This window comes from Zalophus californianus, chromosome 4 (genome assembly GCF_009762305.2).
Source record: "Zalophus californianus isolate mZalCal1 chromosome 4, mZalCal1.pri.v2, whole genome shotgun sequence".
NCBI classification, from domain to species: domain Eukaryota; kingdom Metazoa; phylum Chordata; class Mammalia; order Carnivora; family Otariidae; genus Zalophus; species Zalophus californianus.
In genome coordinates, this window is record NC_045598.1 from 5,435,093 (window position 1) to 5,456,244 (window position 21,152).

Genomic DNA, 21,152 nt, shown 5'->3' on the forward strand with positions numbered 1-21,152 from the left:
TGGCGAACTCTGAGCTACCGTAGACGCCGCAAGGCTTGTGGGAGGCATCAGGCTCGGGCCCATGCTGGGGAAGTCTGGCCTGGACAGACCTCTGTGGTTCCGTGGGGCTGATGGCAGTCCTGCAGGCTTGACGAGGCCCCACGTCGACTGCTCTTCTCCTGGAACCCGACCTCACTCTTCCCTGTTCTTCCCTAGATAACCAGTTCAGGATGTCCATCCTGGAGCGCCTGGAGCAGATGGAAAGGAGGATGGCTGAGATGACGGGGTCCCAGCAGCACAAGCAGGGGAGTGGAGGAGGCAGCAGTGGAGGGGGCAACGGGCCTGGGAATGGAGGGAGCCAAGCTCAGGTACCAGCTTGCGTTGACCTCCACCTTCCGTCTTGTGTGTGTCTTGTTGATTAGGGAGGCAGGGGGCCACGAGTCCTTTGTCTGGTACTGGTATCATTCCTGGACCAGTCCCAGGGAGTGCTTCATAATCCTGTGCCTCGAAGTATTAAAATCTGTGTAATAGCAAAGAAGCCTTGAACTGGGGACCTTCCCAGGTATTGACCTCCTGGAGCCTTCAGTCACTGCTATTGATCTCAAAATTCACTGCTGCTGCCTGGCAGTGGGAGTTGAGGGATCCAGTGGGAAAGCAGGCCCGATGGTGACTCACAGTTCAGTTGGAGTCTATTTTGTATTCTGTATTCCGCATCTATTTTAAGTATAAATATGGAACATAATTGAATTCAGTAATTCAGAATCCTTTTATAAACTCAAGATGACCAATATGAAAAGGACCCAGAGAAACTGTTTCTGAAATTATTTGGTGGAATAACGTTATCCATTCTATCCTGTTTCACATATGCTTTTTCGTAAATTCCATGAAGAATTTGCCAAGTATAGGGAAATTACTGGATATTTTTTTAGAGTCCCATTAGTCTTAGAAGCCTTCTACAAATCTCATTTAGGATCTTCATTTTAGGATCTCATTCATTTGAGAAAATTCTGAGCAGAAATTATTTTTCAGGAGACCCTAGAGACAAGTGTAAAGAAATGGAGAGTGTTCCTATCTCTGTTACTGAGCTATTCCCGGCAAACCTCAAGTCATTCTCCCTTTTTCTCTTCAAGATGAATAATGATTTCCTCAGAACAGTTACAGTTGTTTCAGTGAACATTTTGAGTTTTATGGTCCTTGTAAGTATCAAATATTAGTAATATTTTTAATAATAATCATAGGCAAAAACAGCGTTTTATAGACCACACCCAAGAAACTAACTTTTTCCTCGAGTTTTCTTATTTCTCACCCATCTTCAGGGGGAAGTGAAAGGGAAGGACTCGGCACACAGTAAAATGTTATTAAGGCTACGGTAGGCTTCTTTTTTTGCCCATCGTCCTAAATTTTAAGAAAGAAGTAATCGTTGTTTGACTTATCTCATGCCTCAAATAAGAGACTCCCATGAAAACCTTTTCCTTTCACGAACAAAGGTGGCATGAAGGGAGTGAACTATAATGTCATCTTCACAGCTCAGCCGGTCCGTAACTGGCCTATTAGATCTGATCCCATATTAACTGCTGTGGAAGACTCTTCCGTCAATTTAAGTTGGCGTCAATACATACCTGTGTCCACCTTTCATGATAAAGATGTGGCTGTTTTTGTTAATGCAAAAAAAAAAAAAAAATTCCCTCCTTGCTTACTGACCCGTAACTTCCATGAGCTTGTGAACGTGTCTGTTCGGTACATGTGGGGCGCCTCTGCCTGGGCCTTTTGAGTCAAGGTCATTCTACTGCAGGTTGGGATCACCCACCTCTTTTAAGAGCCCTAGTGAGGATGACATTATATCTATCATCTGCTTTTCATTTTTGTAGGCGTTTTTTCCCAGACCTAAAAGTAAAAAAACAATGAGAAGCAACAATATTTCTGTAGTAATTGAATTTTATGGGCTTTATTACTGGAAAAAAAACAAACACTTTTTAAATAATTCCAGAGGTGAGAATCAGGCTAGAAGTATCATTTACGTGGGGGGAAGTTCAGCAGAGAGCTGCCATCACAGAGACTCAGATAAACTGTTGAGGTAACAAAGTTTGATTTTATTTTTCTTGCTTTACAACTGAATCAAGAGAAGAAAGCCACAGTTAAAATTCGTGAATTTCTCTTTCCTGTATGCCTCTATTGTTATTAATAACACTTAAATTTCAAGATCTCTAATGCTTTCCCCAAAGGACGAGATTGTTATTGGATTTTTAAAAGTGTTTCTTTGGGGGGGGGACCCCCTTCTAAGTGACTTAATTCTCCTAATGAGGAGCGAGGGAGGCAGAGGTCCAGGTGTATCCCCAGATGCAAGAACCGGGACAGCTACCCTGCTTTGCTCTCCTACCAGCACACAGTCTACAGCGTGTACTTCAACTGGAGGCTGGTGGCACCTTTTCTTCTAGCGGTATACGCTTTCCCCGAGACGGAGCCGCATGACGTTCATAATCAGAGTGTCAGCTGTGATAGACAGACTCGGGTTCTCAGAGTAACGGAAAATGACCCTGTGCCACAAGCGTGGCCACGTGCCGCTGAGCTGAACCAAGCACATTCTAGTCTCAGTTTATGTGCAGTTTGGTGTTTCCCAGTGTGGGTGGCTGATCATAAAGCATTTGTTTCTCCCACCTGAAGAGGCTGACTTGACAGGGAGAGGCCCTTGGTCCTCAGTCGTTAAGGCGAGCTTCCTCCTCCTAGTGTGCTTCTGGCCCTGGGACACTGGGGAGCTGCTTCGAGAACCGTGTGGTTGTCGTGTGTGAGAAGATGATGAGCCGAGCCTGCTGGGCCAAGTCCAAGCACTTGATCCATTCAAAGACTTTCCGCGGGATGACCCTCTTGCACCTGGCTGCCGCGCAGGGCTATGCCACCCTCATCCAGACCCTCATCAAATGGCGGTAAGGGTGGGGTGTGGACGGCTGGGGGTCATCCTTGCTCATCAGCTTGCAGCTTCCTCCTGAGCGTTTCCACCGGTGGAGAGAAATCTGGTCATTCACTGAGTGTGACCATGGCCTGTGAGCAAAGGGCTTTCTCTGAGGACAGTTGCCAAGGGAATTTTATGAACTTCTGCCCAAGAAATGTGGACTGAAGTACTAACTAAGCATTGTATTTCTGTTTCCTCTGGACCGCCCATCCAAACCACCCTACAAAATTAGGGGCTCTATTTCCTCACATCAGGGATGTTAGGTGCCCGCTTTGGTTTCATCTCTGTGGGTTTTATAACATTCTGGTGTCTCTCTTGAACACTGATTCATTGTGCAGTAATTTCTGGTGCTATCCCTTACAGCACAAAGCATGCAGATAGCATTGATTTGGAACTGGAAGTTGACCCCTTGAATGTGGACCACTTCTCCTGTACTCCTCTGGTAAGGAATAGGCTCATTTATTCCTGAACTCTTCTTAACTGGGATAGGGAAATGGTAATGTCTTACGGCCCCACTGAGATTGCCAGCAAGGGCCAATTTGTCAGTTGGCAGCAGTAGCAAAAGTGGAATGTGTTTTTTAACCTGTACTGAGAAAGCTTGCTTTGTTTTGCTGTTTTTTAGATGTGGGCATGTGCTCTAGGGCACTTAGAAGCTGCTGTCGTTCTGTACAAGTGGGACCGTCGGGCCATCTCTATTCCCGACTCTCTAGGAAGGCTGCCTTTGGGAATTGCCAGGTCAAGGGGTCATGTGAAATTAGCAGAATGTCTGGAGCACCTGCAGAGAGATGAACAGGCTCAGCTGGGGCAGAACCCCAGAATACACTGTCCTCCAAGTGAAGAGCCTAATACGGATAGCTGGATGACCCAGTGGCACAGCGAAACCATCAACTCTCCAGAAATACCCAAAGGAGTCACCGTTATTGCAAGTACCAATCCAGGTAAACATTCAAAATTACTACATCTCAGAACTTGACAGATGTCCCATTTGCTTTCATGCAGCTACACTCAGAAAAGTCCATAGGATATTCACATATATTTAAGGGTTTGTTTTTTGTTTGTTTGTTTGTTTTTATGTTTCCAATTTTTCTTTTAGCTATAAGAGTGCCTACTGCTCCCCCCACCCCTCCCAAAAAATAAATGCAGAAAGTAGCAAAAAAAAAAAAAATCTGTGTCCTTTTGAGAAAGAAACACAAATTTTGGAGGAGGACTATCTGAATACAGTACATGCTGCTGGGGAACATTTAAATGTTAGGGACATGTCCGGAGTTCTGGCTTTGCGCTTTGCGTCAGGCATAGAGAAAGTGTTAATTCTTTAGGATTCCTAATTTTACCGCCTGTCCTGACTGTCCTTTCTACTGTACTTTTCAGAGCTGAGAAGACCTCGTTCTGAACCCTCTAATTACTACAGCAGTGAGAGCCACAAAGATTATCCAGCTCCCAAAAAGCATAAATTGAACCCTGAGTACTTCCAGGCAAGGCAGGAGAAGCTGCTCTCCACTGCACTGAGTCTGGAACAGCCAAATATCAGGAAGCAGAGCCCTAGTTCTAAGCAGTGTGTCCCCGAGACAATCAGCCCCAGTGAAGGAGTGAGGGACTGCATCCGGGAAACCTCCCCTCCCACTCCAGAGACTGCAGGATTCCAAGCCTCTGGATCTCAGCCTGTAGTAAAGTGGAATTCCAAAGATCTTTACATTGGTGTGTCTACAGTACAGGTGACTGGAAATCCGAAGGGGACCAGTGTAGGAAAGGATGCAACACCTTCACAGGTGCGTCCACGGGAACCAATGAGTGTCCTGATGATGGCTAACAGAGAGGTGGTGAATTCAGAGATGGGGTCCTACCGCGATAGCGCAGGGAGCGCAGAATGCTCACAGCCCATGGACGATATTCAGGTAAGCGCCGACAAGGTAAGCCTGCAGAGGCCGGGGCATCCATAGTCACTCCCGCCGTCGTCATAGCTGGTTCCCCAGGCCATGCGATTTGCTCACCAGCAGAGGGTTAAAAGTGCGGTCTTACGCATAAGAATGTTGGAGTATCTCCTTTGCGTGGGCCATGTTTTCATTCAGTGACTCGAACGTTGTTTGAATACGGCCTGAACACCAGCGACCTGGGTCTCAACACCAGCTCCTCAGGTTTCACCCAGGGCCCTCCGGTGGTCTTCTGCTTCCCTCCTGCATCCGGGGGGGACTGACTTCCTGTTTAAGTACGAGTTTAACGGAGTCACAGCCCGGTCATCGCTACAACAGGAGGCCTATGGATAGAATTTGAATGACCTAAGTGATTTGATGAGCACAGCTGTCATGTGGCCTTTTAAAGGAGTATCTGGTGTGAGGCTTTTGAGTGCAGTGAAATATCCCTAAAGCTGATCATTGACTGTCCTTATAATAAACCTAGAAACTCCAGAATCCTGTTGGGGCATTAAACTTGCAATAGATTGAGAGAGTATATACTGCAGTAAACAGTTAGGTTTACAGGTTTACAGGTTTACAGGTTTAACAGGAGGTTAAGCTATTAAGCCGGCAAATTCCATTAAATAAAATATACTACATAGGGGAGGACCAAATGAGCAAAGAGGATGAGTTTGACTTCCTCTCTTTCCTAGTTCCTATATAACCCAAAACAAATGTAACAGAGAAAAAAGTCCCACGAGAAATTCAGGAAGGTACCAGGCCTATAGACATGCCACAGGAGGGAGGGGCCTGGAGAGCCCCTACCCTGGCCAGCATTCCTAGGGAGAGGTCCAATTGCTGAGCTGCTCATCTTCATCCCAGCGTTCCCTTCCTGCCACGCCAGCTGTTGGCACAGATAGGAAAGGGGGGCCCTCCACTACTTATCTGCCAACCACTGCCGTTGTGGGTTGGCCTGCCGGGGAAATCCAAGAACTTGTTAGACAAGAGGTTGGCAAAGTTTTTCTGCCAAGGGCCAAATGGGAAATATTTTAGGCTTTGTGGGCCATATAGACTGTCATGACTATTTAATCTGCCTTTATAGCACAAAGGCAGCCCTAGATAATATTCAATGAATCAGAATGGCTATGTGCCAATAAAACTTTATTTACACAAACAGGTAGCTGGCTGGATTTGGCCACACCGCATATCAGTACTAAGCAATCTAGGACAATATTTATAAGCGTAAATATACCAGACTGTGAAAATCCGTGCTGTTCACTGGCACACTGAGCAGTGATGGAAACGTTCTGTGTCTGTCCTGCCCATTATGGTAGCCACTGGCCACATGTGGTCTCCGTAGCAGAAAATGTAGCCAGTGTGACTCAGGACACTGGATTTCTGATTTTACATAAGTTCGATTAAGTTTAAATAACCATCAGATAGCAGAGCTTGGTAGCAGTTGGCCTTTGCTAAAATGGGATCGGTGCAGGAAATACAAAATAACCTGAAAAGGTCTACTTTACATTTTCACAGAGCCTCGAGAGAGTAATATTTTGCTACCTTAAGAGCAATAATCTCAAGAAGTATTCAGCCAAATGAAAAAATGACAATGAAAAATAATTAAGTAATTCAAGAAATAATGAAGTAATTTGAGCCAGAGTTCATGGAGGAGTGGACAATAAAAACAGTAAAACTGATACATCTGAGGACTTACTGGTAGTGTGACTGTACGCACAGGGCACTTGTTAAGAAGGGTTGCTTTAAATAAAGAGGAGGAATCCTATTTTAAAACTAATATTCGTATTATTTTAATAAAACTAGGGAGGTAAGGAAATGAAGGTGAAGCAGCTCTCTTACTTGGGGATTTTGTTCCACTTGGGTTATTGATAGGTAAGTGTAGGCTGAAATAGGCTTGTTAGAAATGTCAGGTTAATAGATTGCATAGAAACGGACTATAGAATTTCTAAGTCATTGAAGGGGGGAAAAGGGAATTGGGGCCCATTAGGGAAAAGTTCAGGAATGGTAAAAAGTAAAAGTGAAACAACAGAAATAATAAGCAGAAAACATAATATTATAGGATTATTTTCAAACATGATTCATTCCCACTTTTCTAATTGGCAATTTTATTAAAAGATTCTCAGGTTGGATTAAAAAAAAGAAGGAAGGCAAATCATACTACATTCTGCTTGTAAAAGACAGAGCCAAAAGGAGATGACACAGAAAGGATGAAAGGGAACCGTGGGCAAAGATAGAACAGACAAAGGAGTATTAAAAGAGAAGGGATACAAAGTATGATTTAAGGCAAGTACTATATGTATCATTTGTCCAGGGATACAACCCACCAGTAGTTGTGTAACTAACAACACAGCCTCTGAACGCTAAAGCAGAAACCTGTGAATACAAAGCAATGTGGAGCCACGCTCATAATCGTAATGTGAGACTGACATTTATCTCAGAATTTGTCAGAGTGAGTAGATACAGAAAAGATGTGAAAACATAGAACAAAGCTATTGGAAAGGTGGCTTTCATAGATATATTTAATATATGTGATAGATTTAATGCAGGATATACTTGTGTGTAATTATGCAGATGTATATAATTCATACACTTAGCAAGTATACAGATGATTTTTCTTTTTAGATATCCTAGACACATTCATGAAAATTGCTCCTATGTTAGAACACAATGAGAATTTAAACAAAACCCAAAGCTGCACATTTAAAGGCTATCTTCTCTGACCACAATACAAGAGATTTAGAAGCAGATGACGTGACTTTTTAGGTCCCACTGCTTAGAATGTTATTATTTTGTTTAAAGTCAATTAAACTTCCTTGCTTTTTGCAGCCAGCATAGTAAAAATCGTGTGTGTGGTAGTCCAGTGTGTGACACCGTGATGATGTCAAGGTGTTCTCACACTGATATGTGTTTATAAAATGAAGGACTTTGGGAGATGACTGTGGAGTTACAGCCTTCAGTCTCCAGAAATGCAACTTTGCTTTTAATAAAATATTCAAATACTTTCATGGAAAAGATATCAGGCTAGGACTTTCTGCTGCTTGAGTCACAAGTCAAGAGGCTTATATGGAGGGGAAAAGAAAGGCTGTAATACTTTTTTCATTTTTACTCCTAGTACAAGAACTGTTCTTGTTTATTGAAAATTTGAAAATTACCCAAGAAACTGTTTTTAACAGCTTCATGAGGTATACCTCACATCCCATAAAGTTCACCCCCTCTAAGTGCTCCGTGTGATGAATGTTAGTGTGCCCTTTGGAGCACTGCCGTCACCCCCAGAAAGTTTCCCATGCCCATTTGTGGTCATCTCTGCTCCCTGCTCCCAGCCCTAGGCAACCACCGATCTGATTTCTATCCCCAGAGTTTTGCTTTTTTCTGGAAATTTCATATAAATGGCATCCTAACATTTGCAGGCTTCTGTGTCTGGCTTCTTGCACTCAGCATACTGTTTTGGAGGTTCATCCACGTTGTAAGATAAGCATTTTGTCACCTTTGTATAGATCCTTTCAGAATACTTTCAGTTCACTTAAAAACTTAAACTGCTATTATTTCAATTTCTGTTTTCAAGAGACATGCAAGGAAATCTTTTAAAAACAAGGCTGTATCTCCAAGTTTAATTCAATTCATGAAGTGCAGACTAAGCTCTGAGGATTCCTAATTCTCTCTGTTAGGAATGTACTTGGGGTGCAGGTATCAGCAGCCTAACTATAGTGGTTTAATAACAAATGATTGATTTTTGTCACATCACAAGAAGTCCAGAGGTTCATTTGCTCAGTGATGCCAACAGGGGCTCAGACTTTTCCCTGAACTTTTTGTTCTTTTTGGCGACAATTCCTCTTGACTTTTGTTGCTTCGTGGTTACAGTGTGGATGCTGGAGGTTGTTTGGAGTCAAGGCAGGAAGAGAGGGGAAGAGCCAAGGGCATCGATACTGTTCATCAGGAAAGCAAAAGCTTTCCAAGGACACCTGGGTGACTCAGTCAGTTGGGTGTCTGCCTTCGGCTCAGGTGATGACACCAGGGTCCTGGGATCAGGGTCCTGGGTCGGGCTCCCTGCTCAGTGGGAAGCCTGCTTCTCCCTCTGCCTGCCACTCCCCCTGCTTGTTTATTCTCGCTCTCTCTGACAAATAAATAAAATCTTTATAAAACAGAACAAAACAAAAAAAGCTTTGCCCCAAACCCCACAGCATGTGTCTGTAGAGTCTCGTTGTCCAGACTTCTCTCGGTGTGCAGGAAGGTGGGGGGTCAAGAAGAGGATTGATGAACTCCTTTGGGTCAACCATGAGCCGGCCCCTCAGATTGGCTCATTGCTGCCCTCTACAGGACTGGGGGTCTCTAGGCGAGGGGGCGAGGGGGCGGGGGCGGTCCTTTAGGTAACCTGCAGTGTCACCATGGTAACGTGACAACTTGCTGAAGAACTGCCCAGTCACAGTATCATTATTAAATGGCTGATCCTAGCTGAGAGCAGAGAGTAGGCACAAGGCAGAAGTTCCCTAAGACTTGACTAACGGTTTTTGGCCAGACTATGATTTGGAGGGAATCAGGTCTCAGCATATTTGGCTGAATTGTGTAAAACCTTACAGTGATACTGGGTGCACTGGATTGAGGTGGGAAGCCACCCTCCCTTCTTTTTTCTTCCCAAGGGTGGGGTGGGGTGGGGGAGGGGCTGGGTAATGTCTAAGGTTCCCTCTTAACCTGAGTGTTTCTGTGAACTCTGGATTCCAGGTGAACATGATGACCTTGGCAGAGCACATTATCGAAGCCACACCTGATCGAATCAAGCAGGAGAGTTTTGTGCCCACGGAGCCCTCGGCATTGGAAAGAGCAGACACTGCCACCATCAGCAGTACCATGAGCTGGCTGGCCAGTTACCTCGCCGATGTCGACCGTGTGCCAAGCGCTACCCAGATCAGGTCAGTGGAAGACCATGGGTCACTGACCGCCGTAAATTCCTGGGCTCAGTGGGAGGCGTGGGAGGCTAATCAGATCTGATGAATGCTGTGTAATGGGAGACCTCGTGAAGGAAACACTGGGACACGTGCCTTCACCACCTTCAGGTCCCTGCTCACGTCCTCACCTCTTCTGTGACTTTTCTCCCCTTGTAGCACATGTGAGGTCACATCCCATGATGTTTCCCTCCCAATTCAGCTGAAGCTTCACGAGGGCTGGACAGCGTCTTCAGTGGGTTTAGTATTTAGCATAGTGCTAAACTCATAATAGGTCCTGGGTACGAAGTTACTACCTGAAGGACAGTTAAAGTACGGGATGTGTTTAGCAACGTACTGGACTGAACGAAGGCATATTCTTAAGAGTGCACAGTGGCCCTTGTCTCATTACTCAGCAGTATGTAATGGATCATGCAGATCAATCACCGGTCTCTCTCCCTTGTGTCTCCTCTTGTTTCAGAAGTGCATATAACGAGCCTCTAACCCCTTCTTCTAATACCAGCTTGAGCCCTGTTGGCTCCCCAGTCAGTGAAATAGCTTTTGAGAAACCCAGCCTTCCCTCGGCAGCAGATTGGTCGGAATTCCTGAGTGCATCTACCAGTGAAAAGGTCGAGAATGAATTTGCTCAGCTGACTTTGTCTGATCACGAGCAAAGAGAACTCTATGAAGCTGCCAGGCTTGTCCAGACCGCTTTCCGGAAATACAAGGTAAAGTGGAACAGAGTCCTGATGTGACATTCGTAAGATTGGGGAACACAGACGGAAGTCAGAATCATCCAAACTAAAACTTATGCCTTTTTTTTCCTTTTTTGCTGAGTCTGTAGAATTGTTCTTTGGAATTATTATGCTACCTGGAATTATTAATAATTTTCAGAAGCTTTAGGGAAATAAAACTGACCAGTAGGGTGTAGTTATCACCATCTCAATTTATTCTTGGTAATGATGACGGATATTTATTATTTAGTTAGTATAGAGGAAGTTGATACCTCTGCCACAGGAATTTATAACCTAAAGCAGGGGTTCTTAAGGGCCTGGGACTGACTGTAGGCAGCCCTGAAATCTTACGCTAAAGCTTGTGTGTGCATTTTTGGTGGGAGAGGGTCTGTGGCCTTCCACAGTTTCTCAAAGGAGTCTTTGACCAATTAAAAGCCAATAATCATCGACCCCAAAGTTAGAGTAGTTGGGGTTACATTGGGAAAGACAATGGAAATCTGGCAGCCTGTAAGGGCAAATAGTACAATACCTGATTTGTTAAATGCTTGGAAAATGAATATTTTTAGACCTAACATCCAAATATCATAGTTCTATTTAGAAGCAAGAATCAGAGTTTTATTCTGTAAGTTCATTTTCTCCTAATTTCTCCTTGTAATTAATTACCCCTGTATTTTGGTAAACCTGGGGCCTCAGAAAAGGTTGTAAATGAGTAGTAATTCTACTTAAGTCCGAAGAAAGTTGACATTTCTTATACCAAATTGTTATTTCTTACACTAAATCGTGTTTTTCCTTCACTTTACCCTTCAGGGCCGACCCTTGCGGGAGCAGCAGGAAGTAGCCGCCGCTGTCATTCAGCGTTGTTACAGGAAATATAAACAGGTAAACCACAGCTTGGGTCGAAGTAGGAAGTGCAGCTGGTCCAAACAGCAACAGGCACCCGAGGATTGTAACATGTGGTCTGGCCAGAGAGCGCTATGTCAGCTCCTGATTCAAAGACAGACTTTGAATTGCATTGACCAAAAACCAGAGGGAAATGTTCCAGAGCGGGGGGTAAAAAACGAACCAAAAAACCATCTGCAATTAAACTTACCTCACAAAATAGTTTCTGTTCAGATTGTTGGCTTTTCGGTATTATGACCTGTCTGAGATGTGGGTGTGACACAGAGAAAGTTCTTTGCGTCTGAAGGGAGGCTCTGTGTTCCAGTAATTGTACCTGGCGTAGTTAGTTGAGGAACTCTAGAGAGTTTGATGTGGTGATCAGAGCAGAGAAATAATGGCAGTTATCTTTGACCCTGAGTTATAGAAATTACCTATTCTCGAGCCACTTTTCCTTTCAGCTTCTTCCCATCCGTTTTCAAATGAAGACTTGGAAAAATCTCTGAAAATCTTAAGACGCCCAGAACATCTTAGACGGCTTTTGCATTCCTTAGTTAAGAGATGCAGGAAGAATAGCTAAGTGTTCTTTCACACAGTATTACTGTTTCCAAAACACCCTGTCAGGTTACCTAACTGCCATCATGTGGGAAAGGGCACTAATGTGCGTGGGGCCCTAAGGATGTACTAGAGCTTGCAGCCACAGCATCTCATCACATCTGCTCCCTACAATTACTGGCAATAAGCAATTTTATGTCCCTTTTACGATGAAGAAGCTGAGGCTCAGAGAAATTTAAGACAATATTAGGTTTTCCTAACCACCTGGGTGGTTAGAAAATATAAAAACTTACCTAATTGAGTTTTGACTGGCCCGTATGATAAAGTTTAGGCCTGTCAGTAGATCCCAGAACCTTTCAGTAGACAGTGCTCTAGGTAGGTTTTAAACTTTTACTTAAGGAATAATATATGCTGAGATGTGTAATAGTCATGTGGAAGTGTGGTATTGTGTTCTCTTGTTATGATACAGGGCTCACTTTGATTTCTGATACAGGTCGCCACATTCTTGAGTTTCTCTCGGATTAGCGCCACTAGTGAAAGGGGCGGGGCTGGGGGAGTCTTCAGCTTCTAGCCGGTTGAGTTCACGATCCCAGAGAATGAAGGTTTATTGTGTAAACGCTGGCACCGCAGTACCTAGCTCTGTCCTCACATCAGCACAAGCGAGACACGTAAACTTTCAAGTCTGTGATTCCAAAAGATGAGTCTTAGTTTTGGTTTTGGTTTTTAAAATCCCCTCCCAGAGAAGTGCTGTCTACAACCAGGAAAACAGAAGACATGATTTTTTGAAATACTGACAAGTATAAGACAAGTATTTCGGAAGATGGAAGGCATTAATGTAGCCAGATTGCTTTTTTTTTTTTTTTCCAGTTGGGAGTTTTATTGGTTCTGGTTTTTAATTTCCTTCTATTCAGCAATCTAACGTTAATCTTGTATTTTCTGTTTCTCCCCAAGCTGACATGGATAGCCTTGAAGGTAATGACACCCAAGTCCCCCCACAAACCATTCCACCAGAGTCACAAACTTCACACCCATCACCAACTACAAGAAGGGGCCATTAAGACGGCAGGGTCAGGAAACAGGCGTACTCCCCTTGCCAGGCCACGTAACCACAGTGCATCTCTGGGGGCCACGTGGTTATTCAGTTGGAGTGGGTTTTGGCATTAACAGTCATCGGACATTTTCTTGGCCATGTCAATCTAAAGAATCCATCCGAGCCAATTCCTGTGAGCCCAGCGAGCCACTCAGGGCATCTCCCTTCCTCCTGGTGTGCCTCACTGTGGCCCGGTAGTTTCTGAATGTGCAGGGTGCATGGGCCAGGGGGATGAAAACCACAGGAGCCCTGTAGGCTGCAGCGCTATCCTAAAAGATTTTTGGGCAAATGAAAATGGAAAGCAGGTCAGACGAGACTAAAGAGGATTCTTGCACAAGGGTCTCGTGTCTTGAACATTCCAAGAGGTCAGTTCCCTGCCCCCACTCCAGCTTTTGTACAGGCAGAGATGGCCTTAGGCACAGGGGTTCTCTCGGGGGTATTTTTCCCCGCGATGGTAAGTTGCCTTCCTGCGAGCAGAGTGCTTCCCTGTGACCTCTTGTCCCCAGAGTCCTCCTGGATTTCATCAGCAGTTTGGACATCGCATTTTTTAAATATGGAGAGCTCTGTATTTTTAGTGCCTAGAGACGGAAATGGAAGAGAACTCCTCCCGTGCTCTCATCCCTCCCTCGTGCCGTGCTGCAGGCTGGGTGGAGGGCTCCTGGTGCCCGCTCTGGAGCAGGCCTCGGTCCTGTGACGCTTTTCGTGGTTTCATGGCTTCACCCCTGTGTCGGTCTTATGAGTATTAATCTTTTTGCAGGTTAAATGTCTTAAAGGTGTCAGCGTTTCATGATAAGCCTTGTATTTGGGACCTTGCAACTCAGAAATGTGTCCTACGGAACAGTAGTTAGGAATCAGCTGCTGACTGCTCTAAGTGGGCTTGTGGGTGGTGGTGATTGGGATGCATAAAAAAGGTTATTTTAAAATGTTTCCAAAATCGGATAGTAAATATTAATCTTAAACATTGAATTTGTGCTTTCTAAATATGCTTTTATTATTCCTAAATGTCTACACATATTGCTATTTTAAAAATGTTTTTTCAAGAAGGGCAAAATATTTTATGTTTGGGGGGAAAAAGCACATTTAAAGCAATACATTGTCTGAAGGCAACCCTTAAACTAATATTTTGCATTTGGGAAAGGTAGGTGAAGAGATTCCTAGTTTGCCTCTTTGATGACTGACCCCGAGACAAGAGACTATGACAATCAAGGAGAAAGAAAGGTGCTCCCCTCCTCGCCTTCCCCGGCACGCTCGGAGGGCACACAGACTCGTGGGCTCCTGTTGTTACTGTTCTGCTTATTCTTGTTTCCCTGCAGTATGCACTTTATAAAAAGATGACACAGGCTGCCATCCTAATCCAGAGTAAATTCCGAAGTTACTACGAACAAAAAAAATTTCAGCAGAGCCGGCGTGCTGCCGTGCTGATCCAGAAGTATTACCGGAGTTATAAGAAATGTGGCAAGAGACGGCAGGCTCGCCGAACAGCCGTCATCGTACAGCAGAAACTCAGGTGGGTTGGGCTGTCACGGGGGCGAAGCTGTCTGGGGAGGAGAGCCTTGGCATCGTGGAAGGAATGGCCCTGCCCCGACGTGAGGGGTGACACGTGTGTCGCGGGGACTTTCTTGAGAGACCACGCTAGATGCTGTGACTGCGTGTAGTGATACCTGCGCTGTCAGTCCGTCTTTGTCTGTTTAGCAGCTTCTGTCTCCAAGCCCCCCCCCCCCCAGTTATTTTGGTCTCCCCACCTGACTTCCGCTGGGGTGGGAATCTGGCAGGACCCAAGTTCCTGCTCCGAGAGGGCACTCCATTGGGCAGTCTGAATGATAGTGTCCCTGCACGCGAGACCTCGGAAGGGTAGCTAGAGGCCAGCTCGTCCGTCTTAGCGTGATGGGGACTCTGAGCACAGTAAGACAGCCGATAGAAGAAGTTCAGGAGGGTATCAGACTCAGGCGGATCAGCTTCGACCCTGAGAAAGCCTGTGTAAGGCCAGAACGGCTTCTTCCAGAAAACGAGCTCACGAAGTGTTGGGAAAGGACAGCCGAGCGTCACCGTATGTAACTTGGGCCCACAGCCAGGGGAAGGGGGCTGCCACCCCCTCCTTGCTTCCTTCCCCACCGGCACTGCCCAGGCCTGCCCTGCTGTCGGGTTTGCTACCTGAACTGTTTAATTCAAGGCCCTGTGCCACTGCTCTCCCGTTTTCAGTGTGTGCACATCAAGCTTCATGGGACCCTTCTTGTGACAGTGATATTCTGACTTTTTCAGGAGCAGTTTGCTAACCAAAAAGCAGGACCAAGCTGCTCGAAAAATAATGAGGTTCCTGCGCCGCTGCCGCCACAGGTAACCCTCCTCTTCACGTAGACGTTTGCTCCTCGAGAGCAACACAGCAGCCGTAACCACTCACGGCCGCCTCTGCAGAGCGAGTCCCGGCATTCACCAGAGGAAACATCCCGGATCGCTGTAGGAGAGCAGGGCTCTCTAACTAGGGACTGAGCTGCTGCTTCGGGCACCCGGGTACCCATCTCAGATTATGTGGCAAATAGCGAGCAGTGGAGACTCACGCCAGTGACTTTCTGTCTTAGTTTGGGTGTGAGGACAGCTTAGCGGGACTAGCTTTTAATGCCCGTTTGTCTTTAACCTCTTATTTGTATGCCACACGACAGCACGCTCTTCACTCCCAGCCCTCCCCGTGCCAGTGTGTGCCCACACAGAGAATAAACAGAGTTCCTGTTGTCAAGGAAGGGCTAGAAAACCATTCACGCCCTCCCAAGGTCTCTGACTGAATGGCGGGTGCCCTCTGCTGGAGGTATGCAGGAAGGGGGACCCAGCTGAGCTGAGAGGTGCATTTTCAGCTCAGAGGAAACAGGCTCCTGTGACCAGGGCCTTCCCTGGAGGCCGGACAGCGTCCCACGAAGCCGGCTAGAGGGGTTTCTCTTTGTTCCCTCAAATTTGAGCTTCCTCTGTGAACATAGGCTCTTTCCTTAGATTTGGGGGGTGCTGGTGAGATCGTTTGGTTTTCTTAATTAGGTTAGCATTCTGGTCTGACATCTGGGCCAGGGGCCTCCTGAGCTGTGTTTACAGGATGACCCTGTGTGGTGTCATCGTTGCTTCCCCATGCATCAGGAGCTGTGCGGTTTACAGAGCCAAACTCTGAAGCAAGCTCTTTGACGTCTCATTTCCTCTTCCTATTTCATTGTACCTTAAGGCCTGAGTGTCCAGATTCAACTCGATTCCACAGAGGTTCCCTTTTACTTTCAGTTTTTCTTACTCCTAAACCTGTCTGCTTGCTAACTTGGAAACTCTTTTTGATTTGGAGACTTAATAGGGGTTAACTGGCCATTTGTACTTTTACTTCTGTTAACAAAAGAATTCTATGATGTTAAAAAGGAAAGGTGCACAGAGCCACACATTAACAATGATAAAAACTTTTAAAAGAACATTCTTTAGGATATATTTGATAATCTCTAACTAGAATGCTATTTGAAAGAAGCTAATATACACCTACTAAGCCTCAGCAACCCATTTGCTCTCTACCACGCAGTGATTGGGGTCTTTTCTCCCGTAATTAGCTAGCCAATGTGATTTCAATATCGACACTCAACTAGGCAGTCTCGTGAGGAAATGCAGATGAAAATAGGAGGCACCTGTGACATAATCCCGTTCTAGCCTTCCCGAGGGCGGTCTCTCTTCGCTCCCACTCGGTCCTACCTTTGCCAGCACGAGAGTACTTGCAGCCAAATAGGGTGGTTGATTTTCTCCGTTCGTGAAACCTCTGGGACTTCCCTAGGCCTTTTTCCAGAGGTTCTCACGTGTGCTCACACTCCTTCCTTTTTCCTCTCCAACCTGCAAAATGAAAAACAAAGGAAGATTCTACCCAGCCCTGCCCAGACTGCAGTTAATGCGTTCCCGGGACATTTTATTTTCAAGAAAATTAGCTTTATATTGCTCTTTCCTTAGGCCACTTGAACAAACCTGAATGTTCACAAATCATGTTTTCCTTGTTTTTCCTAGTCTCCTCCTCAAGCTTTGAAAACATGTAGACGTAGTGTGACCTTAGTCATGATGAGCAAACTGACGTAAAGTCGCACTCTCCTTTTCTTTTCTTTCTCATCCAAAGCTGTGTCCTGTGTTTACACTGGGCGTTTTGGGAGGGTAAGCTATTTAAACAAACATATGTGCTTAAAAGGCTACCCCCCCTCCCAGAGTAGACTGGGCGAAGGAATCCTTTCATTCTTGTTTTCAAAGCTCTTTTTGTAAACTAGTGAGAAGAAGTTCATGATTACTTTTCTTAGGTTCATATTTTAACTAGTAGTAACCTCTTCAAGGTGGCAAGGTTTGTTATGAGGAGAACATCAGATTATGGACTCTGAATTCCTACTCATTGTTTGGGATGAAGTAAAGACCCCAACTGGCTCTTTTCCTTACTTGCCCTGGAATAATTCAGAGGTTAGGAAAAACATGCAGGCAAATTTTAATGACCTTTACATGCCGACTGTGTCAGATCCGTAGTCTCTTCCCCTCCCTGTATCCTGAAGATCGATAGAACCGAAAGTCTGAGCTCCTCTTTTCCCTACGATGAACGTAGCCCTGTTTCCATTCTGGGGTACTAAATATTATTTTAAGAGAAACTGTCATGTGTCCTGTCCCTGAGAAGCATTAAAATAGAAAACCTCATATGACACCCTCTCAGAAAAGGTAGGTAGGTAATGGCTTCAGGAATCAATAAGAAGTGTCCCATTTCTTAAGAATTTTGCTAAGTCATACGACCCCCACATTTTTAGACCTCACAATAAATTGGTGAATTTACTACCTGCTCATTTCACATACCCCATCGCCGCTCTCCTTTCTTTCCAAAAAAGGAACCACTTTATACTCTCTTTTGTTATTGTTGAAATAAAGCTGTGTATAAGGTTTCTGTTGTGACCCTCACATGCTAATAGCTCTTTGGTGTTGTTTTACTGTCTAAAGCCCCCTGGTGGACCATAGGCTGTACAAAAGGGTGAGTTTAGCTGCCTGCTAGCCAGTGTTTACCTTTATCTTCCATTTTCAATATTTTGCTTTTTGCTTGCTTGCATGGGGCTGCAGCCTAGGTATGCCAGTAAGTTTCACATCCATTTTGAATGAAATAAGATAAAATGAAAACTAACCCTAATTACTAACACTGCTACGTTATACAACGTGGAAATAGTCACATACAGCAGATGGACAAATGCATGAGTGAGAGAAAGGGAGGCCCTTCTGAAACTGCTGCAGGGCATGCTTAGAAGTTGGGGGAGTTGAAACAAGGCTGCACCATAAGAAAACATCCAGCAGGTGGTTCTTTGTGATTCAAATAATCGGCCACAATGAAATTCTCTCAATTATTGCTGAGTCCAAATTTCTAAAGCGAGAAAGCACACCAGGTGATAGTGGCTTTTTTTTTTTCCTTATTTTATTTTATTTTTTTAATGAATCCATTTCTTATTTAGAGTTACTATTTCCCCATTACCCTGTTCCTCTAGTTTCATTTTCTAAATCTCCCTTTCCCTGGTGCCGTGAGGTAAGTCAGCACACGAAGCTGCCCTTTCAGAAGCAATACAGGACGTTCATTATAACACAGCGAGCAAACCTGACTTCCAGAATTTAACGGCAATGCTATATAAAGACGATGTGTTGTAAAGTGTCTTAAGTCTGTATATCCTATGTTGCAGTGAAGACAGGATGTTCCAATAGACTTTGTATTTTAAAGAAAGGATAATGGAGAGGTATCCGGTAGACGCTATTGATGTCCTTGAGATTTTAGAATAGGACGATGATTTGTAGGTATGCCCAAGAGGCAGAAGTGTCTGTCACATGGGACTATGACATGCCAGAAGTTACAGTAAGGGATTTAGGGTCAGGAAATTCATTTAAAAGCCAGGAATACCACTCACCAAAATCAGATTTCAATGTAGATTAATTTGACAACTTTTGTCCTATAGACTTAAGATGAACTTAAAAAATTAACACGGGAGTTACCTCTGCCAACTCAACCACGTTCAGCGCCCTCCCTTCCTAACCCTACAGTGACACTGGAGTCATGTTTAAGATTTCTGAGAAGAGATTATAATTCAAAAAATCTAAAACTTCGGGGGTGCCTGGGTGGCTCAGTCATTAGGCGTCTGCCTTGGGCTCAGGTCGTGATCTCAGAGTCCTGGGATCGAGCCCCGCTTCGGGCTCCCTGCTAGGCGGGGGGCCTGCTTCTCCCTCTCCCACTCCCCCTGCTTGTGCTCTTTCACTGTGTCTCTCTCTGTCAAATAAATAAATACAGTCTTTAAAAAAAAAAATCTAAAACTTCTAATGTTTCTGGAGCTCATATTTTTCATCCAAGTACATTTATGTGGATGCTGGTATTTTACCCGTTATATTTTAAGTCAAAGGCCAGCCAACTTTTGCTTAAGAGGCTTTAGTAAGCTAGTAAATATCTTGGACTCTGTGGGCCGCACGGTCGCTGTCACAGCTACTCAGCTCTGCCATCGGAGCGTGTGCGTGCGCGTAGATAATAACGTCCATGAATGGTTATGGCTAGTTGCCAGTAAAACTTTATTTACACAGATACTCATCGGGCTGGATTTGGCCCGTGGGCTGTATTTGCTGACTGACGATGACAGGAGAATTGAGTTTCTCTTCCTAAAACAAGATTCTATCCCTATAGAAGACTCAAAGTCTCACCTGGTTAAGACCATGGATAGTCACTGAAAGAAAATGTATTTTTAAAAAAACTGAAGCAGCTACACTCCTCTATAAATTTAACCAGTTAGTCCTCTTGAGAACTAGGCAGTTGTTTACAGTTGCCCCATGTAGTAGAGCTGGCTCGGAGACAGTGCTTAAAACATAAGAGGAAAAGGGGACACAGATCTCCATTTCTTTCTCTTTCTGTTCCTTCTCCCTGTCTGCATACACAGATACTATTTCTTTCCACTTAAAAACACCTCCCAAAGAGCAGATGCATGACCTAGGATTCAATTTAGCTAAAAGTTGTAGTATCTTGCCTGTGCCATTAATACAGTCGCTGCAAGGAACCGACATTTAGTAAAAATGGTTGCTTATGCACTTTTGAAACTTGTTAGCTTCTGGTATGTCAGTGATCATTTTTAAGAGTACATTTTCCAAAGATGCTCTTCAACACCAGAATCCCCACCTTAGCTTCTTTAGCACCTGCTGCATTCCATCGTAAGCTTCTAAAACTCCTCCCCAGGCATGGAAAGTCGGGAATCCCCTGACACCCCTGCACCTGCAGTCTCCAGGGAGTTTGAGAGATAGGAGCTGAGAAGCTCAGGTTCATTCTAGAGCGGTACTGTTTCTCTCCCTGTGGCTCTGTCTAATTACCAGTAAGATCTCCCTCCCTCTCTGTTCCATCAGAGAAGTCACAGGGGCCCTTCCTCCAACAGTCCCCAAGTTGAAATGACTCTTGGGAGGCAGAGCATTCTCCGAGGAAAGTTCCTGGAGTTTATGTCAAAGCAGTTAATATACTTATTTTATTAATGTATGAAGTATACCGTATTTAAGATATTTAAGCTTGATACATCAAAAGATAATATTTGAAAACTGAAGGAATTAAATTTTGTTGTGCAGTGTTTGTCAGACATTATTGAACCCTGCCTCCTGAATGGATGAAGCAGAAGACCATCTAGAAAGGCAGGTGATGTCGGTCATCAGAATTAAGGCACAATAGGCTAATTCCAGGACCATAGCGATCAGAAAATATCATTGTGTCTTCCAGTTTTTAGTCTTCACTTGGGGAAGGCAAAGAAAGAGCCCCAAATACCCTTCACCGCATCAGCTTATTTTCACACAGCCTTTCATCCAGGCTTAGCCCCTAGTTTACCCACATAAAATAGAGTTTCCAAATTCTCAAGAACTCTTGCAGGGATTTGTTTTGTCTTGGATACAATAACTGTCCACTTAAAAGAAAACTTCTGTTATGCACAGAGGTATTTAAATCAACAGTCTTAATTACTATTTCAGTTAATTTAGGTGTTCTACTACTTTCAAAAAAAATGACTGGAGGATTTCTGAGACTGAAGAAGTCTTTGAGGTGCACATTGCTGAAAACCCTGCTCTCCAGCCGGGCTTCAAATATATTGAACAGGGTGTTATTTAGTGTCCTAGCAGAAAACCAAGTTACCTCATATG

General features: G+C 44.6%; 1 protein-coding gene across 13 annotated transcripts in view; it reads left to right on the top strand.

The window, feature by feature from the left end:
• Nucleotides 1-21,152, top strand: part of CAMTA1 (calmodulin binding transcription activator 1) — an 869,134-nt gene that overhangs the window by 838,686 nt on the left and 9,296 nt on the right. For 5 of the 13 annotated variants that reach the window (XM_027625467.2, XM_027625476.2, XM_027625421.2 and 2 more), the window contains 11 exons: nt 196-347; nt 2,704-2,900; nt 3,290-3,368; nt 3,549-3,864; nt 4,295-4,818; nt 9,550-9,737; nt 10,231-10,477; nt 11,291-11,362; nt 12,866-12,886; nt 14,318-14,511; nt 15,264-15,338. In XM_027625467.2, coding sequence (XP_027481268.1) covers nt 196-347; nt 2,704-2,900; nt 3,290-3,368; nt 3,549-3,864; nt 4,295-4,818; nt 9,550-9,737; nt 10,231-10,477; nt 11,291-11,362; nt 12,866-12,886; nt 14,318-14,511; nt 15,264-15,338 — 2,065 coding nt within the window. Of the gene's footprint in view, nt 1-195; nt 348-2,703; nt 2,901-3,289; nt 3,369-3,548; nt 3,865-4,294; nt 4,819-9,549; nt 9,738-10,230; nt 10,478-11,290; nt 11,363-12,865; nt 12,887-14,317; nt 14,512-15,263; nt 15,339-17,966; nt 17,998-21,152 lie in introns of all 13 variants that reach the window. The other 8 variants (XM_027625430.2, XM_027625498.2, XM_027625448.2 and 5 more) reach the window with 8 other exon arrangements.